Below are 19,706 nucleotides of genomic sequence, written 5' to 3'. Positions count from 1 at the left end.
TGCTGCTCACACCAGCCCATCAAGGAACCTCAGCTTGTTGGGCTGCACACTAAAATATTTGGATGATTAATAATGTTCATATCTCAAAACTTGATCATTAAATCTTTTGGTAGTCACCATAACACTATTCATTGATTGTGATAAATACCCCTGACAAACAATACCTAAGAAGTGAAACAGTTCTGTCAAAACAGTCACACCCTCTCCATTCTATTAGAGAGCTGGGGTTTTAGTCCAGAAGATGCATGGTGAGCTAACCACCACCCTCAGGAGGTTTGATATATAGTGGCTATTTAAAGACTGCACATGAGAGGGTGGGGATACAGCTCAGTGATGAAGTGCTTGCCTGCTTAGCATGTTCAGAACCATTGGTTCAATCCCCAGTGCCTCCAATAACAACAAAATACTACATCTGAGCTTTATTATAAACCTCATCATTATTGAGATTTTACAAATGACTCACAGGAGAAGTTGAAACCCAACAGAATGGAGACTAATGACATTCTCTATGGTTAGCGCTTCAAGTCCCTTCCTTCCATCTCTATGCAAAGGTTTGGTCACCTCTGTCTTTTGTTTCATGAACAGATCAACTCTGAGCAATATAGCATAAAGGATAATGTCCAGGAGTTTCAAACCCAGGTGGTTTATTTAGTTTATGTTGATTTAGTAAAAGCCATTTGTACTTTATGAAGGAAACAGTTATGTGGTTGAAGATTTGTTTAACGACTTGAATTATAGTACTAATTTATTATAATTTGTAATATAAGATTATGTCAAAATTTAGGAATCCATCAGAAAGGAAATACTGTGGAAGTGGATTCCATGGCTCTGACAATCTGTTTCCAAATATGCAAGTGAGTAAACCTTTCCTACTCCCCCAATAGGATTAATCTGGAGAAAGCCGGCAAATGAGATCTAAGCTGTAAAAACCCAGACTGGGCATATAATGGGACAGTAATTGAGCTTTTTTGCCTTTGGGAGGAATTCAGGAATTTGCTGGTAGTTTGCGTTCATGTTTCCATGGACATGGGATTTACCGACCTCGTTCCTAAGTATCTCACAGTCATTTTGAACTTATCTGTGCCCTATGAACTGTTTGGCTCATGGTGAAAGTCAGTGATTTGATGGATGAGAGGTTGTCATGATTATTGTCTGAAAGGAGGCAACACCTGGCGTGTGCCTGGAACTTTAACCTTTTTCTAATCTAGTGGTAATAACGATTGAATTTTCTCTCTGTAGCACTCTATGAAGTGCGCAGGGTGAGGTGTTTGTCCCATGTCATATATGGAAAAAAAAAAGCTATTTCATCTTTCATTCTGTTCTGATAATCAAGTATTATAGTAAAAATAACAGAAAAGTTCTAGGTCTCTTTAATTTATATATACAATGAAAATTAAAATTATATCCAAGACTGCCCTCTGGGCATGGTGTTTCAGTTATGTACATATACGTGTGCAATGCAGTCTAAAATTTTGATAGGTTACACGACTAACTGAATCAAAGTGATAAGCTTAAACATTTCTGGCAAATTCAGGCTCTCTTCATTGGCTATGGACCTGCATTCAAACACGGCACTGAAGTGGAATCCTTTGAAAATATTGAAGTCTACAACTTAATGTGCGGTATGTGTGAGCAGCACATTTCTTCTGAAGACGGGTGGCCTGCGGTGCACACTTGGCACCTCTGTGGGCATGCTAGCACAGTGAGAGAAGATATTTCTGTTCCTGTGTTCTTTCCCCTGACTGAGAGCCCCTAGAAGGCTATGCAGGGCATGCTGCCTGATGACTTACCTGTCCAGTTTACCCAGAACATGGGAAAAGTCCAACACTCAGAGTCTGAGGCTTTAGTTTATGACATTTGACTCAGCAATGACGGAAAGCACCGAAAAGGGTTTGGGAGCAGTGAAAAATTTCCAGAACGTGTGGCGTGTCTGAAATCAGTGCTGGTTGGGTGGATGGTCCTGTCAGTAGACATGAAGGAGGATCCACAATGAGTATGGCTTGCCTGACCCATGGCTTCTGAACTGGTATATTTATGATGGAATTGTGCATCTGAGTTTGTAGTTCTGTATATGGGTCTATGTGAGTATGTGCAACATGTCTGAGCACAGAGGCCAGGATAAGACTTTACATCCCCCCGGAGCTGGGGTTACAGGTGCTTATGAGACACCTAATGTGAGCTCTGGGAACTGAAGAATAGTACGCACTCTAAACAGCGAAGCCACATCTCCAGGCCCCAAATTTATTTATTTTCTTTTTGATTGTAGTACTGGGAATTTTCAAAACCTTAGCTATGTCTTGAGTATAATAGTTTAATTCTTTTTTATGAGAGCTCATGAACTTGAGTTTATAGATCCTAATCTATTTAGAATAATATCTTGTATAAAATAAGTGTTTAATGATACAAATATTTGTTATTATTATTAAGTTTATGAGTCTCAGGTTCAAACAGAGTTGTGTTCGCCTTCTAAGCCCTGTGTGATACCTTAGGTAAAACACTTTGAACACTTATTATCAAGTACTGGTGATAAATTACTCAGCTCTTTTGATAATTAAATTTAAAAGGGAGAATATCATCATAGCTATTAATGTGGATCCTCTCTCAACACAGGCTAACTTATATTTCTTGCACATTCAAAGTTAAGGAAGTTTTGTGGGGAAATGCACCATATATGTTGCACTTTGTATTAAGAAGAACAGATTCTAGCCAGAAAGATGGGATTAGTGCTAAGATCTAGCATTGCTCTTACAAAACACTGGGACTTGGTCCCTAGCACCCATGTTGGGTGGCTTATAACCACCTATAACTTTAGTTTCTGTGGCTCCAATGCCTTTGGCTTCTGCGGACACCAGTATTCATGTACACACACTTACACATAGACCCACATATACACAATTAAAAATAAAGGAACAGGGTTTCTCTGTGTAGTCCTGGCTACCCTAAAACTCACTGTATAGACCAGGCTTGCCTTAAACTCAGAGATCTTCCTGCCTCTGCCTCCTGAGTGCGAGGTATGTGCAACCATGTCAGGCTAAAATAAATGAAAAGTTCAGGAATGTTTGTGGTATAGCACTTATGTCAGTATTAGAACACCACATTTGGGATGCAGAGACGACTCTGTAGTTCTTCCAAATGACTCAGACTCAGATCCCAGAACCACATCAGGCAGCTGCAGGCCCCTTCTGGCCTCCACAGGCATTTGCGCTCACATGCACACACACACATGCAATTTTTAAAGAGTAATAAAATCTTTGTATGGGTAAAGAAACGACAGATTCCTATTGTGGAAAGCTAAGTATGTAAGTTCTATCTTCATTCTAGTTAGACAGTAAGAGAATCAAATGCATTGGATTTAAAACACTAAAATGAAACTCATGGTACAAATCAATTTGTTTGACCTGGAAACTTCTAATTAACTCTATACTGTTCTTGGAACTATGCAGATTTATTAGGGTTGATCCCAGCTCCTAATAATGGAAGCCATGGAAGCCTTAATCACCTTCTAAAGAAACCTATTTACAACCCAAGTCTTCCCCAAGAAGAAAGCTCCCCGGATCAGTGTTCAATCAAGTCACCGTCAAATAACCTCGGCTGCACGTGCAACTCCACGGTGGTAGGTATAAATGTGATGCTTAACAGCACTGGTGCATGCATGCGTGTGTGTGTGTGTGCGCGTGCGCTACAGAAACAGCTATGATAAAGTTAAAATGTAGACGTTGGCTATAACACAGTTATTGAGCATCTGTATGTTTACTTTTAAATCTAAAAACACATGTAGACCTTTTATTAGCCAACGCCCCATCTAACTTTCGCACGTTTAGCCATTTCTATCACTTAATGTTGCCATCCCTTGAGGGCAGCTGGGGTGCATGCTGGAGGATCCCTTGAGCAGAGTAAACCCACCTTACTGAAAAGGCTCCGTCTCTAAAATACAGCCCAACATACTGAAAATTTAGCTGGGGGTGGAGGGAGTTTTTTGTTCAAATGGATATAACACGGTGTTCCATTTTCTTTAGTTCTAACTACCCTAGGGACAGTGCTAATGTCTTAGGGGTTGTGAGAATGTAAAAATATCCAATAATTTGTGAACTAAATGGGCAACATTCATAAAGTTTTAGTAGATGGAGTTTATTTTACACTTTTCTCTTTTGCTTACTTAGACCTGGGGTGGATATCAGAACTGAGCAGATTTTTAGTTTTCTATGACTGCAGATAATTTTGTCCTATTGGAACTGTTGTGGGTCCCCTTTCATCCTCCTTGTCTAAGAAGGAAAACCTCTGACTGGTACAATACTTTGTAAATGTTATTTTTGTTCTTTCATTGATTAGATAATGCTATAAAAATGATATAATACAGAACTAAAGCATGTCTCTCTCTGAAGCCTTAAAAATCATTTTATGAACCTCTTTTAGATTGTGCCAATTGTGGACTTTCAACAACAGTTTAATCTGACCATGGAAGATGGTAAGTCATGTTACTGAAATGAGGAAATGATAGAGAGTTGTTGCAGGAGGGGGTTCTTTACAAAGAGCCAATACAATAAGAAAGCAGGGAACTCTTGATGAGACATGAGTTTTCTTTACCAGACAGTCTCGCCTGAAAGTCATAAGGCAAGACGTGTCATTTTACACCGGAAAGGTGTGCATCCTGTTTTGTGAAAGCCATGATTCTCTCTCCGAACATGTTGAAAATGTTTTGAAATTTTTTGAAGATGTATCAGAAAGTTTAGACTTCAACTTAAAATGCTTGAAAAATCTGTTACCTTAATACAGTTTGATTTATCTATTTATAATTACTTAATTATATTTTTTAAATGAGGGTTATGATTTTGTAGGCAACAGAGGCAATATTTTATAATTGTGACCTGAATGCTCAGAGTTGCTTTGCTGGAATCTCTGATCTCTACATGATCTGACTGATATTTTGTTCCTTGCTGGAAAAAAAGTGTTCAACTCTGCATTAATTCTGACTTGAGCTGGTCTGTGTGACATTGCTCTTGTAACTGTTGTTAGGGCAATCTTTTATCCCTAAAATCTTTAACTACAGTATGTGGTAAAGACTGAGAACTTCAGACCTCAGGAACAGCGCGATGGGGAATGGGATGCTGTCACCTCATCTGTGAAATGGGTGTAGGATCTACATTCTTAAGGAGATGTAGGAAACAGAGGATGAAAAGAGTTCTGCAAAGCACCTGACACTTAGAAAAGGCCATCAAGCCATCATCAGTTCATTCTTTTGTTCTTGGGCTTTTCCTTCTAAATATTCAGATTTTTTTTGCTTACTAATTACTTAGTAAAGAGTAGGTGATTAAAATAATATTAAAGAATTCAGGGGAGTCGTGATGCAGTGAAGTTGGTAGATTGCTTGCCAGCATGCACGAAGTCCTGGGTTCAGTCTTCCAACATCACATAAAGGTAGGCATGGTGCCATACACCTGTAATGCCAGTACTCAGGAGCCATGTGCAGGAGGATCAGAAGTTCAGGGTCGGTATTGGCTACTCACTGACTTTGAGACCATCCTGGGCTACCTGAGACTTTCTCTCAAAAAGATTTGTTTGTTTATTTATATATACATTTTGGTGGTGTAAGTCCTGGTTCACTAGAATTTGTAGTAATCCAAGGAAGTATTTCCTTGTGATACTCTTTGATAGAACATTTATATTTCAGTGAAAAGGCCAAGTTTCACAGGTTCACATCTGTGCATGCGTCTGTCCTTTGCACTATTTGTGACATTTTTATGGTTCAAACCTTATTCCTCCCTATATCTTGGAAGAGGAAAGGGTTGGATGAGTGTTCCATTGTATATCACCAAATAACATGAAATGTGGTCTTATTTTCCCTTTCTGTCCCAAGCGGAGGATGTTGACTATACCACTGCTCCATTTGGAAGGCCCCGCTTCCTGCAGAAGAAACACAGCATCTGTCTTCTTTACCATCAGCAATTTGTGAGTGGGTACAGCCAGGACATCCTCATGCCACTCTGGACATCTTACACCTTCCTCAGCAATGCAAGTATCTGTCGCCTATTGCACTATGATGTTGGAATCTGTTTGCTTGTGTTAACCTGTTACTCCTTCCTGAAGGAAGAGACTACTGAACAGTTAGAGGAAAGTTTTAGGTCTTCCTCTGTTTATCCGTATGGTTCTGAGAGTCAGAATAAATTTCTCAATAGCTGATTTTCCTTTATCTTCTCCCCCCCTATTTTTAATATCGTGTGACTCTGATGTATAATCTAATGAAATCATATGGTTCATGAGTCACAATTTCTCTTTTCTACATGTGTGGCTATTTGAGTGCATGGTTTACTGTATTCAACTGACCCAATCTAAGGAGACCTTGAGGGCTCAGACCTTGAGGACTCCCATCTGCCTGAGGATTCCAGCCCAGACCAGGGGGCGTTTACTTCTTCTCTTTACTCCTACCAACACCAGAGCAGTGGGACCTTGAAAACAGCATGTGCAAATATCCCCAAATAAGACTACTATCACCGTCCGGTGGTACTTAGATGGAAGGAGAGTCGCAAAGGAACTGTGGTTGATTGGCAAGGCATAAAGATACACTTAGGGGATTAAAGAGAGCTCCATTGAGGGGAGCAGTTAGACTTAATAAATGACACTTAGTGTTAATGGTCTCTGAGACTCCTAAATAAAAAGATGTATAGGTATATATGTGTATCATTTTTATTAACGTGTTTATTTTATTATTATGCAAAATTTCTTGGGCATTTTAAAACATTTTTGGAGGTTACCTTCAGTCGTTTTTTTCTTCCCTTTGTGGTATGTAGTATGTAGCATTCACCGTGTTTGGTGAGCACCAGCATTTATTGTTATTTATTACCTTAACTTGCGATGGTCATTGGTTCTGTTCGAATTTGATATTTTTAAAAATCTAAGCAAAGCGAAATGAAACCACATTTATTACGACCCCCAGGAGTTTCACCTTGGTTCTCAGGGGCTCTCCTCCTTCTCTGAGCAACTTTTAGCTGATGCTTGGATATGGGAGATGGTGTAAAAATTTCTAGAAATCAACATTTTATCTCATACAATGTTTGAAAGTATATATAAATAAAACATAAAACCATCACAGTGGAAGCTATTTGCACATAAAGGGGTTAATAGCCCTGCCGTTGTAGAGTGTGCTTTAGTTAGAGAACGTCCATAGACTAATGGGAAACCGGAGAAGGTTGTGACTCCATGCCTGGGCAATGCAGTTTGCCTTTGGTTCGTCAGCTTCCTTTGTTGCTCTGTGACTGAGCCCTGCTGACCCCTCCCTATTTGTTCTTCAGGACTATCTCTCAATGGATAACTTTTCCAACTGCTTATACCAGGACCCTCGGATCCCACTTAGTCCCCTCCACAAATGTTCCTTTTATAAAAGTAATTTAAAGCTAACGTACGGCTTCCTCGCACCACCAAGTAAGTACCTCCCCACCCCTGTCCCATGGCTGTCCCACTTAGCTTCTTTCTTTGCTTACTTATACATCTCCCAGGGGTCTGAGGTTGTAACTCACTGCTGAAGAACTCGCCTAGCATGTAGCGGTCCCTGCGTTAGAGTGTCAGTGCCAAATTAATAATAACAATAACAAAAGGAATAGAAGAAATTAGTGAGAAATATCTCCATTATTCTGCGGCACTGTGTGGGGGAGCCTTTTTATTTATTAGTGAAATTCATACATTAGGAACATAATTGGGAAAACGTTACATTGGTCTAAGGCTCGTTACATTGGTCTAAGGCTTGAATGTATGATTCATTGTGTGTTGGAGGAGTAGTTGGCCTGGTGCAAATACTTCAGGTAGAACACTCAGTGGGAGAGAAAGGCCACCTCTGGTCTTAGGAAGGGGGTGCCTATTAGGATGAAGGTGACAGGTGAAGGAAGTAGGCTAAGGTGGTGCTTTCATAGCTTGCTTGTCCATTGCTGCAGAGCATCTAGAATGGCCCTTTTGAAGGAATGCCTTCCCTTCTAAAGTGGCAGATGTGTGTGCTAAGGAGAAGCCTCTTTAAGGCCAGCCTTAAAAGGCAAAACTCAAAAGGTCCTAGATGCTCGAGTCCTCAGTTCCAGCTCAGCCCCCAGTAAGCGTCTGTAGACAAACCTTGCCTATTGGACCGCAAGAGAGCCAGTCAAAGCAGCCTTGTGTGGCATGCTCGGGCAAACTTCTGGGTTGTTTTCTCTGGGTGGTAGGTGTCGTGCAGAAGCCAGACGTTAAGAAATGCCTTCCTGAAACTGCTAAAGAAAAAGCATAAAAAGGCTGTAAACACAATATTCTTTCAGAGGAAATAAAACAAATAAGGTTAAAGTTTGAAAATGTGTGATTTGGGACTTTCTTACTTTAGTTTGCGTCTCTTTGGAAAATGATTCGCACAAAGAAATAAGTTTAAAATCTGATTTTTCAAAGAGGCTTGGCCAAGTGTATTGTGTTTTTCTTCTCCTAGAACCTAGGCAACTTTGCCAGGCTTCAGGTGACATCTAATTTTTAAAAGTGCTCCTGTATTCACCACAAGAAATTGCAAAATAATATCTGTGCTATATGATCAACTCTTGTATGATCAACTCCTTTCTTCTTTTTTTTCTTTACAGGACTAAATAAAAATTCAAATCAAATATATTCTGAAGCATTGCTTACTTCTAATATGGTGCCTATGTATCAGAGTTTTCAAGGTAAAGACCTTTAACAATAGTTTCAGTGTATGTAGATTTAGTTGATACGTAATAGCATTTATGGTTTTGATCAAATGTATACTTATCAAATATATTCTTCAAAGTTTGTTTAACTTTGAAAGTATTTGAACACACACATAAAAATTCTGTCTAGTCTAGTATCTGCATGCTTTGTATTTAAATGTTATAAACATTTTTGGGGAAAAAAAGGGTAAGGTATGTCCTCTAAAGTTGCCTAGTGACTGCAATAAACTACTAAATCAACTTTCAGTATGGTTCCTAATTTAAGTAAATTTGTGTAATTAGCTTTATTTTTTAAAATGAATAGATTTCATAGGATTCTTAACCATTTCAATATCTGACACCAGTCAGAGTAAACAAGCCTATCTAATTAAATCTATGGTGTGGAATATAAAAATATAGCACTTAGAAGGGCTTTTTTACTTAGATTTTTTTTGTGTGTATGACACATGTATGTTTTTAGAGGATAAATTCAGATCTCAGTCATGAGTCTGAGGTGCTTTGGTGCTCACTCGTGAGACGTGATAATTACTACAGTGTAAGAAGTGTATTTCCAAATACTGAAACACAGCCGCCCTTTTAGTCCCCTCCAAAAGCCAAAGGTGAACAGTGGAACTTGGACTCGACACTAAGACCAAAGCCAAACCTGACCTAGTCCTTAGCTTTCAGAAGACCAACTTTGCTTCATGTTGTAGCCACTCCTGCCCAGCAGTGTGGCCTGCCATTCTTTGGGAACTCCAGCACTGTCTCTTCTTTTTCAGTTATATGGCGGTACCTCCATGACATCCTGCTGCAAGGCCTTGCCAAAGAGAGGGACGGCGTCAGTGTCGTCAGCGGTCCTGTGTTCGACTTTGACTATGATGGACGCTATGATTCCTTAGAGACCCTGAAACAGTAAGGATGTGGTTCATTCTTAAAGGTAGTTGTAGAGGGGATTTCCATCTAGTCAGCAGGTCGTTTTCTGTACAGCACAATTCATGTGTTCGTAGGGGCTACCTTGAGTGAACAACTTTAGAGAGCCTTGAAAGTTTTAGCCTTGAAGACTCCCTCACAGGGCTCAAATAAAAACACCACGAATAGCTAAGGGGGGGAGTTAAAGATCTGAAGGTATAGAAGTTTACTTACAACAGGTTCCATCTATCCATAGTCTTTATTCTTCTCTCTTCAATCCATCGTTTCCCATTGTTCCTTCTTGTTCTCCCTTGTTCTTAGTTCTACATTGTTCTTCCTTGTCCTCCTCGTTACAAATGTTCCCAGTGATATATACCCTTAAACCAGTTATTTCCCAGTCCTAGCAGGTTCCAGGGCCAGAACTCTTGTAGGCCATAGAAAATCAGATAAGAGTTTGTTTTTTATTTTGTGTTTTTTTTTTTTGTTATTTATTTATTTATTTATTTATTTATTTATTTATTGTTTTTCAAGACAGGGTTTCTCTGTGTAGCTATGGAGCCTGTCTTGGAAGTAGCTCTTGTAGACCAGGCTGGCCTCGAACTCACAGAGACCCGCCTGCCTCTGCCTCCCGAGTGCTGGGATTGAAGGTGTGCATCATGACCGCCCAGCTCAGATAAGAGTTTTCACACACACACACACACACACACACACACACACACACACACACATAGATCTGTGGAAGTGGCTAGTACACGTCTGATGTACTCCTTAACAGAGAAAGTTAGTTAAGAATGGGAATTAAATCACCAGGGAATTCCAGAGAGGAAGTTTGGTGTCTTATGCTACATTTTTAGGTAGTAGATAAAAGGTTAAAAAGTTTATTTTCAGTTAAATTATGAAGAAGGCACGAATTGTTTAAATCAGCGTGCCTCTTCTTTTCTCCCCGTATACACAGAGGATACCAGGTAACCAAGCAACCTAGTACATTGCCAGGGAGACTCTGATGACTCTTGATCAGACACGCCAGGTGCTGCAGTTTCTCTGGGCCTAGGTCTGGGGTTAGACTTATTGCTCTAGCAAAGAAGAGACCCAGGCCTCTAAATGATCAGTGTCCAGGTCATGCTGTTATCAGCCGTTCCACTCGAGGTGTTGTGGGTCTTTCTCTGGGTTGCAGTTCATTGTCCCTTCTGCTGTCCTTGAGAGTCCTGAAGTAAAATCATCAGTGAACTGAGGTGAAAGTGAGCATAAGGAGCTAGGAAATCTTTTAAGTGGGGTAAAACCAGAGCAGCAGCTTGGGCAGGCAGTAATTCTCTGTCCTTGGAGATCTGTGGATATCTTAAATGGGATGCTCTTGCCTAAAGACTGACCAAATGCCTGTTGATAAAGCTAACTGCAGGAAGGCAGATTTCAGCGCTTACCTAGGGGAGAGGAACAAGGCCTGGCCCATGGCAAACTGTGTTCATGAAACTGTTCTGCACTGTGGAAATAATTCCCAAATATGCTACAGAAAGGGAGTCAGCTACAGCGAATCATCTACAGCAAAGAACAGCTATTAATTCACAAAGCAATAAGGCCAAGAAGTCTTGCCTTCACCAGATCCCTTGGTTCTCATAAGTCACTTATGAAAAGGCTGAGCAATTACTGTATAATGTTGTGGCTTGTAGCGAACAACATAGCACTGAGCCATCTCTCATTGGATGGCAGGCAAGGAACCATCAATGGAGCCTGTTTTATAACATGAGAAGGGAGAATGCTTTAGAAGCTGGCTGATGCTTTTGGTTCTGATGTGAGAAGGAGGTGTGGGGAAAGTTTAAACCCAGGACCTTGTGCAAGTGAGACAAGCATCTGCCACTCAGCTATATGCTCACCCTGGTTGGTCTTTATGAAAGCTATAGCTTAACCACATTTGCTAAAGGAAATTTGCTCCTACAACCACAAGATAGTTTCTGAAGAGTCTATTGAGATTTTGTCCCTCACAGAGAACTCTCTTATTGTCCCACAACGAAACATCTGGTATTATGTCAGTTTGTAAAATATTTAATTTTTCACTGTCTGCTATTTTTGGTTTTTTGTTAGTTTGTTTGCTTTGAGACACAGTTTCTCTATGTAGCCCATGAACTCATCCCGTAGATCAGGCTTGCCTTGAAGTCTCAGAGATCCATTTGCCTCTGCATCCTTAGTGCTGGGATTAAAGGTGTGTGTTACCACACCCAGTCAGTTTATCTGTGCTATTGAGACAGAAAATTTTTATGTAACTAGCCTGTAAGCCATGTTGTAGAGGGTGTAGAAGAGACTTTATATGTGTTTCAATAATAGTTTTAGCCAGAGCTCTCATTTTCAATCTGTGCTGCATGTTATGACCGTACACAGGATCACATTTGGAAAATGGTGAGGTCACTACCTTGAATTTTGAAAGATGCTCAACAAATAAGCACAGGGTTAAAATAGAAGACATAGTCTTACTAACAAACTGTGGTTAGTTAGCTTTTTGTTTGTTTGGTTGGTTTTGTTTTTCAGTTAAAGTTTGAGGATAAAAATAGAAATTCATTCAAAGGGATAAAGAGTTCATTCATGACATGTGTCTCTGAAAGGACTGGAAGAAGAGACCTTGGTCCATTCTCTAACTGTGTGGTAGAAAAGGACCATCAATATTGATCTAGAGTTAGAACATTGGTTATAAGTGTTAAAATATATAAATGTATGTGTTTACATATATACTGTATGTGTGTGTATATATATAATATATATATATATATACTGTCTGAATATTCTTTAGGTAGAAATAAAAAAACAAATTTTAATAGAAAGAAGTTATTCAAGTATTCCAATTATTAGCATCAATCTTTTGGAATATTGAGGTATTATGATTATTTAACTTCTTATAACATGCTTACTTAATTGAATTTGAATTTTAGATATGTTTTATTAAAAGCAGGTCTTACTGAAATACTTATTAAAGGAAAGATAGGTATTTCTTAATGAGGATATATATTGTATATTTTACAGGAACATCAAAGTCCTCCGTAGTCAAGAAGTTCTGGTTCCAACTCACTTCTTCCTTGTGCTCACCTGCTGCAGACAGTCATCTCAGGTTCTCACGGAATGCACAGACTTGGATGCTTCAGCCTTCATCTTGCCTCATCGGCCTGATCACACCGAGAGCTGCACGGTAAGCGGCCTTCCTAGCCTCTTTCACGCGCTGACATGTGAAGTGCATGTTCCTTACATTGCTCGGGAAGAAACAGAGCTTCCGTGTGTACACGAGCTTTCAAATGGCATGATGATGTTAAATGTGCCCCTTGCTTCCTTTTACTATATTCTTTATTTAGAGAGCGTGCTGTGTGTGCGTGTGTGTAGGCTTGTATGCTTTGGTGCATCGTGCATGTGGAGGCCTATGGATGTGTGTTAGGAGTTGATCCTCTTCTTCCACCAAGTGGGATTCACGGATCAAACTCAGGTTGTCAAGCTTGGTGACAAGTCCATCTCATTGGTCGTTAAATAGATCTTTGAATATGACACCTTTTTTTTTTGCAGAAATCTACCTTGTCCTTAAAAACATTAAAAATCAGGTCAGAAAACTTTTCTTGTGGCCAATTTGCTAAAATAGAGGGTTGATTTGTGATAGGAATTTTCTTGGATTCCAAAATTAGACTTATAATCTCACTACTATAAATGTCTTAAAGTTGTAGTCAGGCAGTATTTAAATAAATTTCTACATGTAGCATCATTATGAGCATCTTTCTTACCATATTTGTCATTCCAGTGGTTTTTTTTTGGAATAATTGTTTATATTCTTCATCATTTCTTCTCTTTGAGAAATTAAATTGCCACTAAAAATACATCAGTTGTCCATTATATTTTAAAATTCCATAGGAATAACGTAGTAAGTCTTAAACATTAAGTGTGTTCTGGAGCAAATAGCTGAAGTATCAATACAGTGACTTAAGCAAGTAAGGAGCCTTTCCTGTAACGTGAAGTTTAGCGGTATGTGTCTGTGGTGCAGTGCTGTGAGTCCAGGGTACCGTGAGGGCCCCAGGCCATTCCTCTCTTCTGTACTGTCATGCCTAGCACGGGACTTTGACTCACATGAGCTAAAAATAGTTTCTGATTTTTAGATTCAACATTTATTTCAATTCTGCACCAACCTGCCAAAATGAAAAGTCCACCCCTAGTTTATTCTTTCATCAAAATGTTGTTGAGTGGCATGAGTCAAGCATTGAACCCCTTTTCTTCTCTACCATCTAAAAAGAAAGTGCTTTCCTTTGTTGATGGAAGCACGGATCCTCGTTCTCTAATGACAACATACTTGGAAGATGCTAAATATTGGATTTGAGCCAGGATGAGCCAGAGGGTGTTTTTAAGGCATGCCACGCATAGTTACTGATCCTTCTATTTCACCTCAGAAGGAGCGACTGAAGATTAGTTTCATTGGGCAGAAGAAACAAACCCTTTAGGTTTACTTTTTACCCATTCCTGTGAATGTTAGAAGAAATAGGAACTCCCTACTGATGAGGAATTCACGGATTTAGCTGTTCCCCCCAAAGCCAGAGTAAGGGTTATGGCAGAGAGGGAACTGAGTGTTGGGCAGTAGGAAACTGGAGTTGACGAGAAATGGGAAGCTGCTGATCTGCTTGGTATGGGAAGGGTCTGGTTATCATTTTCAGCCAATAAGCCCCAACAATTCATGAGGCTTTTAAAACAATTCCATTTATTTATAATTTGTGTGTGTGTGTGTGTGTGCGTGTGCACATGTGTGCATGCAAATGCCATACGGATCTCAGAGAACAACTTTCAGGAGTTTATTCTTTTCCTTTCCCCACGTTTGTCCTAGGGGTGAAACTCCTGCAGCCAAGCTTGGCAGCGAGGGCCTTTACTGCTGAGTCATCATCTTATTGGTCCTGTAGGCTTATTTTGATAAATGTCTTTGCCATTTTCTCATGGCCACTTTCAGAAATGCATATAGCATATGGATGTATGATTTCTACCCATGGTTCTCTGATTTAATCGTGATCTCTGGTTCTTTTCTGATCTCATATTATCAAGGACTTTAATTCTCTTTCGGAGTGAAATCACATTTTATGTATTTCCCAACCCCATTTTCATGCAGACATGAAGATAACATATTCTTATGGGATCGAGTTTGTGTAATACAGTTGTTTACATTTTTATATTTGACCTTTAAAATCATCCTAACACAGGCCCAGGAAAGATGGCCCAATAGTTAAGAACAGGGGTTGCTTTTCCAGTGGCCCTGGCTTGGATTTGTATCACCCACATGGCAGCCAGCAACCATCTATGTAACTCTAGTTCCAGAAGACCTGATGATCTTGTCTGTTGTGGTACACAGATATGCATGTTGGCAAAACACCCATACATCTAAAATTAAAAAATAAGTAAAACTCAATAAGTAAATAAATTACCCTAGAAGAATATGGTAAAGAAGTACAAATTCACTAGTCAAGTGGATTTCCAAGAGAACGGGCTTACAACCAGAATTTATATCTATTTTTCCCATTTCTTCTCTACCATGCTATATAGTTCCCATTTTCTGTTTTGTTTGTTTGCTTGGCTGGATTTTAGTTTTTGGAGACAGTGTTTTTCTGTGTAACCACCACCCTGGCTGTCCTAAACTCTCTCTGTAGACCAGGTTGACCTTGGACTCACAAAGATCCTCTTGTCTCTGTCTCACTACCACCACCCAGCTTTCCAGTATTTTTTAAGCCCCCAGGAATTATTTTTCTTGCTCCTGTGCCATGGGTAGCCAGCTCTCCCCAGTTTCCTCTCTTTCTCTTGAACTGAATACATTTAATTCAACACACATGTATGTATGTTGTATATACTGGGAAATATTCTACTCAAAAGTGTGGATTATGTCTAAAATACATCCTATGAGTCATCATTTCATGGCCTAAAGAACTTGAGTGACTGAAGTGGGAAGAGGGGGACTTTATTGGGAAAGTGGGCTAAGTGTTCCCTGGTGACTCTTCTTCCTTTTCCCACCTTCTAGCGCGGGAAGCAGGAATCTTCATGGATTGAAGAGTTGCTGACATTGCACAGAGCACGGGTCAAAGATGTTGAGCTCATCACGGGACTCAGTTTCTACCATGAACTGCAAGAGTCAGTTTCAGACCTGTTGAGGTTGAAAACATATTTGCCAATCTTTAGTCAAGAAGACTGATTTTTTTTAATTAAAAAAATGCACCATAAACCTTTTTGAGAGAATCTTATATTTTATACAGTCCTCTATACTTTCGCATTGTTTGGAAGCTGTCAAGTGGAGTTAAAACAGGGCATCCTTTGCGATGCCTATTGTGGACCATGTGATACTCAGCATGTGACACTCGACACGTCAGCAGGGTGCTCCCATCCTGTGGCATGCAGATCTCCTGCCTAAAGGAATAAATGGATTATTAACACACTTCACTTCACACGTGGAGTGCTCTTGGGACTCTCGTAAGGGAGAAGGGACAGTGAACGTGGTCTGTGGACCTGACATTGGAATCTTGCTATTTGTAATAAAACTAAGTAAAAGACTGGGGTGCTCCATGTCACATGAAAATTTAGAAAGTGGTTCTAGATTAAGTTTAATTTGGAGTTCCAGTTTTAACTAAAAATTTTTAGGATCCCATTTCTGTCTCCCTTCCAAAAGCCAAATCATGAATCTTGTGCTTCTAAAGCAAGTTGTGATTGGATCTCTTCAGATTGAGTGAGTTTTACAAATTGGACTTTGGTGGAAAATTTGTGAGTTGAATATATCTAGCTATCATAAAAATTGGAGTCCACATTTGTGCACGCACAAAAACGTTCCTATTAGCTTCACTAGAAATAAACAAATATTGAAAACAGCCCTGAAGGTGGTTCTCTCGGGCCATTTAAAATTGGGCTTTATTTGGGCGAAACTTCAGAGACCTCCTTGGCACTTGTGCAGTGACATTTTTCGTTGAGAAAAGTGTTTTCCTCTGCACAAGGGACCCCATCAGTGGGAGAAGGGCTTGGCCTGGCTCATCTCTTTGGGTTGAGGCTATATGGATTTGAAGAGAATTTTTCACCCATCACTTAGCATCCTCACTGTGGAATTGACAACCCAGTGAAGGTGATTTCTCCTCTGTTGATTGTGCCCTTGCTCCAACCTGTGAACTTTCAAAGGCTATGTTAAATCGTAGGTTTCCTGGGTCCACTTTGGACTAATATTAGTCTACCAAAGATTTTCATACATCCTTCACAGGATAATCATTCTTTGTGTCATCCAGAACGATGTTTAAACAATAAAACTTATTATCAAAATGTACTTAGTAACTTAGAAAGTGTCATTTTTATTTTAGCTCGCAGTCTCCTAAGTCATCCTATGGTGCATGCATTTTCCAGTCTGTTCTTTCCACACTCAGGTTTGGTATTTTCTGTCACTGTGTCTAGTATTCCATTTGTGTTTGTTTTGCCTTTTGTCTTATGCATTCTGCTGTTGAGACTTCCCGTTTGTTTCACACAGAATCTGTTGTTCTATTTCTAAAATGTTATTTGGTTTTTTTCTATGTGCTGGGAAATTTTGTCAATTTCATTGAGTATCAACGTTTTCATTTGTTTCATGTGTGTCTGCCATTGCGTGTCGAAACATTTTTACGATGACTGCTGTCCAGTTCCAGCTCCCTCATTCCAACAACTCCTGATGCCAGTGTTCCCATCTATAGAGAGTGGGTGGGTTTTTCCTTTTCTCAACCCGTTTTTTTCTGCTTTTAATGAGTGGTTTTCAATTAAAACCTGGATGTTTTAGGCATTCTGCTTTTAAGACACTGAATCTTGCATAAATCTTCTCTGACATCATCCTAGCAGGAGTAGTGGGGGCTCCACCTCCTTACTACAGGCTGCCTGCGACTGGGAGCTGAAGCATCCCACCCTATTTCTACTGGTACTGGGATGAGAAGAGGTAAGCAGGGTGAGAATGCATCTCTCTGTTGGTTCCCTGCTGATGCCTCCCTTGCTGGAATGTGAGCAGTGGTACCACTGCGCCCCTGTTGTCTCCGGTAATGCTGATATCCTTTCTTACCACTGGGTGGGGATGAGGTTCTCACCTCCTACTCAGCCTTCCCCGTTGCTGCCCTGGCCTTGGAGCTGGGCACCGCTTTACAGTTTGCCATCAGTAGAAGTCTTGGTTCCCCAAGTCTTTGTTGTTGTTGTTGTTGTGTGTGTGTGTGTGTGTGTGTGTGTGTGTGTTGGGTGGTGGGAGATAGTTCTTTCTGAGCATTTCATTGGAGCCGAATAGATTTTTTTTGTGTCCTACCCCGCTCATTCAAGGTTCTTTGGATGGGGAGAGCACACCTTGCCCCCTTCCCACACTGGTGTTTTCATGTTGCACCTTCATCACCAAGTCTGAGATAGACGACCTAAAAGGAAAACTTAGAACACAGCCCAACGCTATTCTTGAGTCCTGAGGTACTCAGGTCCCCTAGCTATTATTCAGTCCTCCTGTGCTTGTTTTATCTGTAATCTAAGGGCCTTTCTGCTTCCCTTTTGTAGAAGCTACTCATTGATTCTTTTAGATTCTTTAAGACACTCAGAGTTATATGGCCCACTTGGTGTGAGGCAGCCTAGCAGAGCGTCATTAAATGGATAAGTGCCGTTTTCTGAACATGGCATCAAAGTGGCAAAAAGGAATGGGTTATACTTGCTATAGCCTCGAGGAAACAGAGAAGGCAGCATAAGTGGGAGTGGGCCCTAAAGAGTAGGGGCTGTTAGTGAAACCAGGAAAGAGATAAGAGATACTGGGCACTCCTTGGCAAATAAATAAATACACACACGCACACACGCACACACACGCTTACTCACTCACTCACTCTCCTCAGTTGGCAGAATTAATTCAGAGTCCATAGCTCTTGGGGGCTGCCAGCATATGAAAGGTGGCTTTATCCTATCTTTTTCTGGTGAAGGCTATTATGCAAAATGAAACCTCCTTTTCATGCTGGGAAGGTGGTAGAACATGCCTTTAAACCAAACACTCGGGAGGCAGAGGCAGACAGATCTTTAAGTTTGAGAGCAGCATGGTCTAAAGGGTGAGTTCCAAGACATGAGTAAACCCTGTCTTAAAAAAAAAGTAGAAAGAGTAGGAAGAAGAGGAGGGAAGTGCTGGTTAGAAGAGAGAAAGGGGCAAGAGAAAAAGGAAGAGACCAGAAGGCTGGTGGACGGGAAGGAGAAGAGGGGAGAGCAGGACCAGGGAAGGAGGGGCAAGAAGGGGTAGGGGAAGAGAAACGAAGTCTAGACTCCTATGACTTCCTCACTAGCCAATCCCAACGCCCTCTAAATCGCCATTTCATTAAGCCTTCTCAAGTGTAACCTTCCCATAATGTATTGCTTAGGCTATCATTCTTAGCAATTTAAACATCTTAATCTTAAAGGCTTTCAAAAGTGCCAGAGAAAGACCATAATAGGAAGAATGCAAAGCTTCCGAGTCTGCAGAGCTAGTGAGTCTGAGGAGGTCATGGACTGGTTGGTTGATGGGGCTGTGGGGGGACTCACTTGTTCAAGGAGTTGAAATGAGGTAGATAGGGCAGATGACTGTCTCCTCGAGATATTTGTCCCATGACTTTTTTTCTGTTATTAGCCACAGTCAACTTCTGTCCTGTGGGTACGTGCTTATCTACCAGAGGAACTGGCAACTTGAACTTTGAGACAATCTCACTGACTGCCCTTCATGTGGAAGCTTGTAACAGGAACAGGGTGATGGTAATGCATTTATATGCACTAAATAAAATTTTATCGTGGCTACGAAGCAGGGGTATTTGGAGAATGATTTGGGGCAGTCTAAACATTGTAAAAGACAAAGTATTTCTTCTCCAGGATATAGGTGTGTCTACACTAAGAAATGTGGACTCGCTAATAAAACTGGAATATGCTGACTCCTGGCAGCTTTCCTAGGTGGCCATGTGTGCAGGGTGGGGAGGGGGAGGGGTGGGGTTCCCCATAGAAAACGATACTGAGTCCAAGTGCTGTTGACACTAAACTGCAGCTGCATGGTTGGAAGGAGAAAAAGAAGTAAAGTTCACTTTGGGTTCATGGAGTAAACACTGTCACCCTGTAAGCTGTGTCCTCTGGGGACACATGGGATCTTCATTCTCGTGTCTCTGATAGTCTAAAACCAGACGAAAG

General features: G+C 40.5%; 1 protein-coding gene across 2 annotated transcripts in view; it reads left to right on the top strand.

Moving 5' to 3' along the window:
* The window catches only part of Enpp1 (ectonucleotide pyrophosphatase/phosphodiesterase 1), a 62,184-nt gene extending 45,327 nt beyond the window's left edge, over positions 1–16,857 (top strand). For both annotated transcript variants that reach the window (XM_041654729.1, XM_041654730.1), the window contains 10 exons: positions 785–854; positions 1,535–1,622; positions 3,444–3,613; positions 4,414–4,465; positions 5,855–6,009; positions 7,287–7,416; positions 8,577–8,657; positions 9,440–9,572; positions 12,576–12,738; positions 15,577–16,857. In XM_041654729.1, the coding sequence (XP_041510663.1) occupies positions 785–854; positions 1,535–1,622; positions 3,444–3,613; positions 4,414–4,465; positions 5,855–6,009; positions 7,287–7,416; positions 8,577–8,657; positions 9,440–9,572; positions 12,576–12,738; positions 15,577–15,747 (1,213 nt within the window). In that variant the 3' untranslated portion in view covers positions 15,748–16,857. The remainder of the gene's footprint in view (positions 1–784; positions 855–1,534; positions 1,623–3,443; positions 3,614–4,413; positions 4,466–5,854; positions 6,010–7,286; positions 7,417–8,576; positions 8,658–9,439; positions 9,573–12,575; positions 12,739–15,576) is intronic.
* Positions 16,858–19,706: the final 2,849 nt, after the last annotated feature.

Source organism: Microtus oregoni, unplaced genomic scaffold (assembly GCF_018167655.1).
Source record: "Microtus oregoni isolate MIOR12 unplaced genomic scaffold, Mior012 000006F_ref0000085, whole genome shotgun sequence".
In the NCBI taxonomy this organism is placed as follows: Eukaryota; Metazoa; Chordata; class Mammalia; order Rodentia; family Cricetidae; genus Microtus; species Microtus oregoni.
This window is presented reverse-complemented; position numbering and strand designations above follow the sequence as displayed.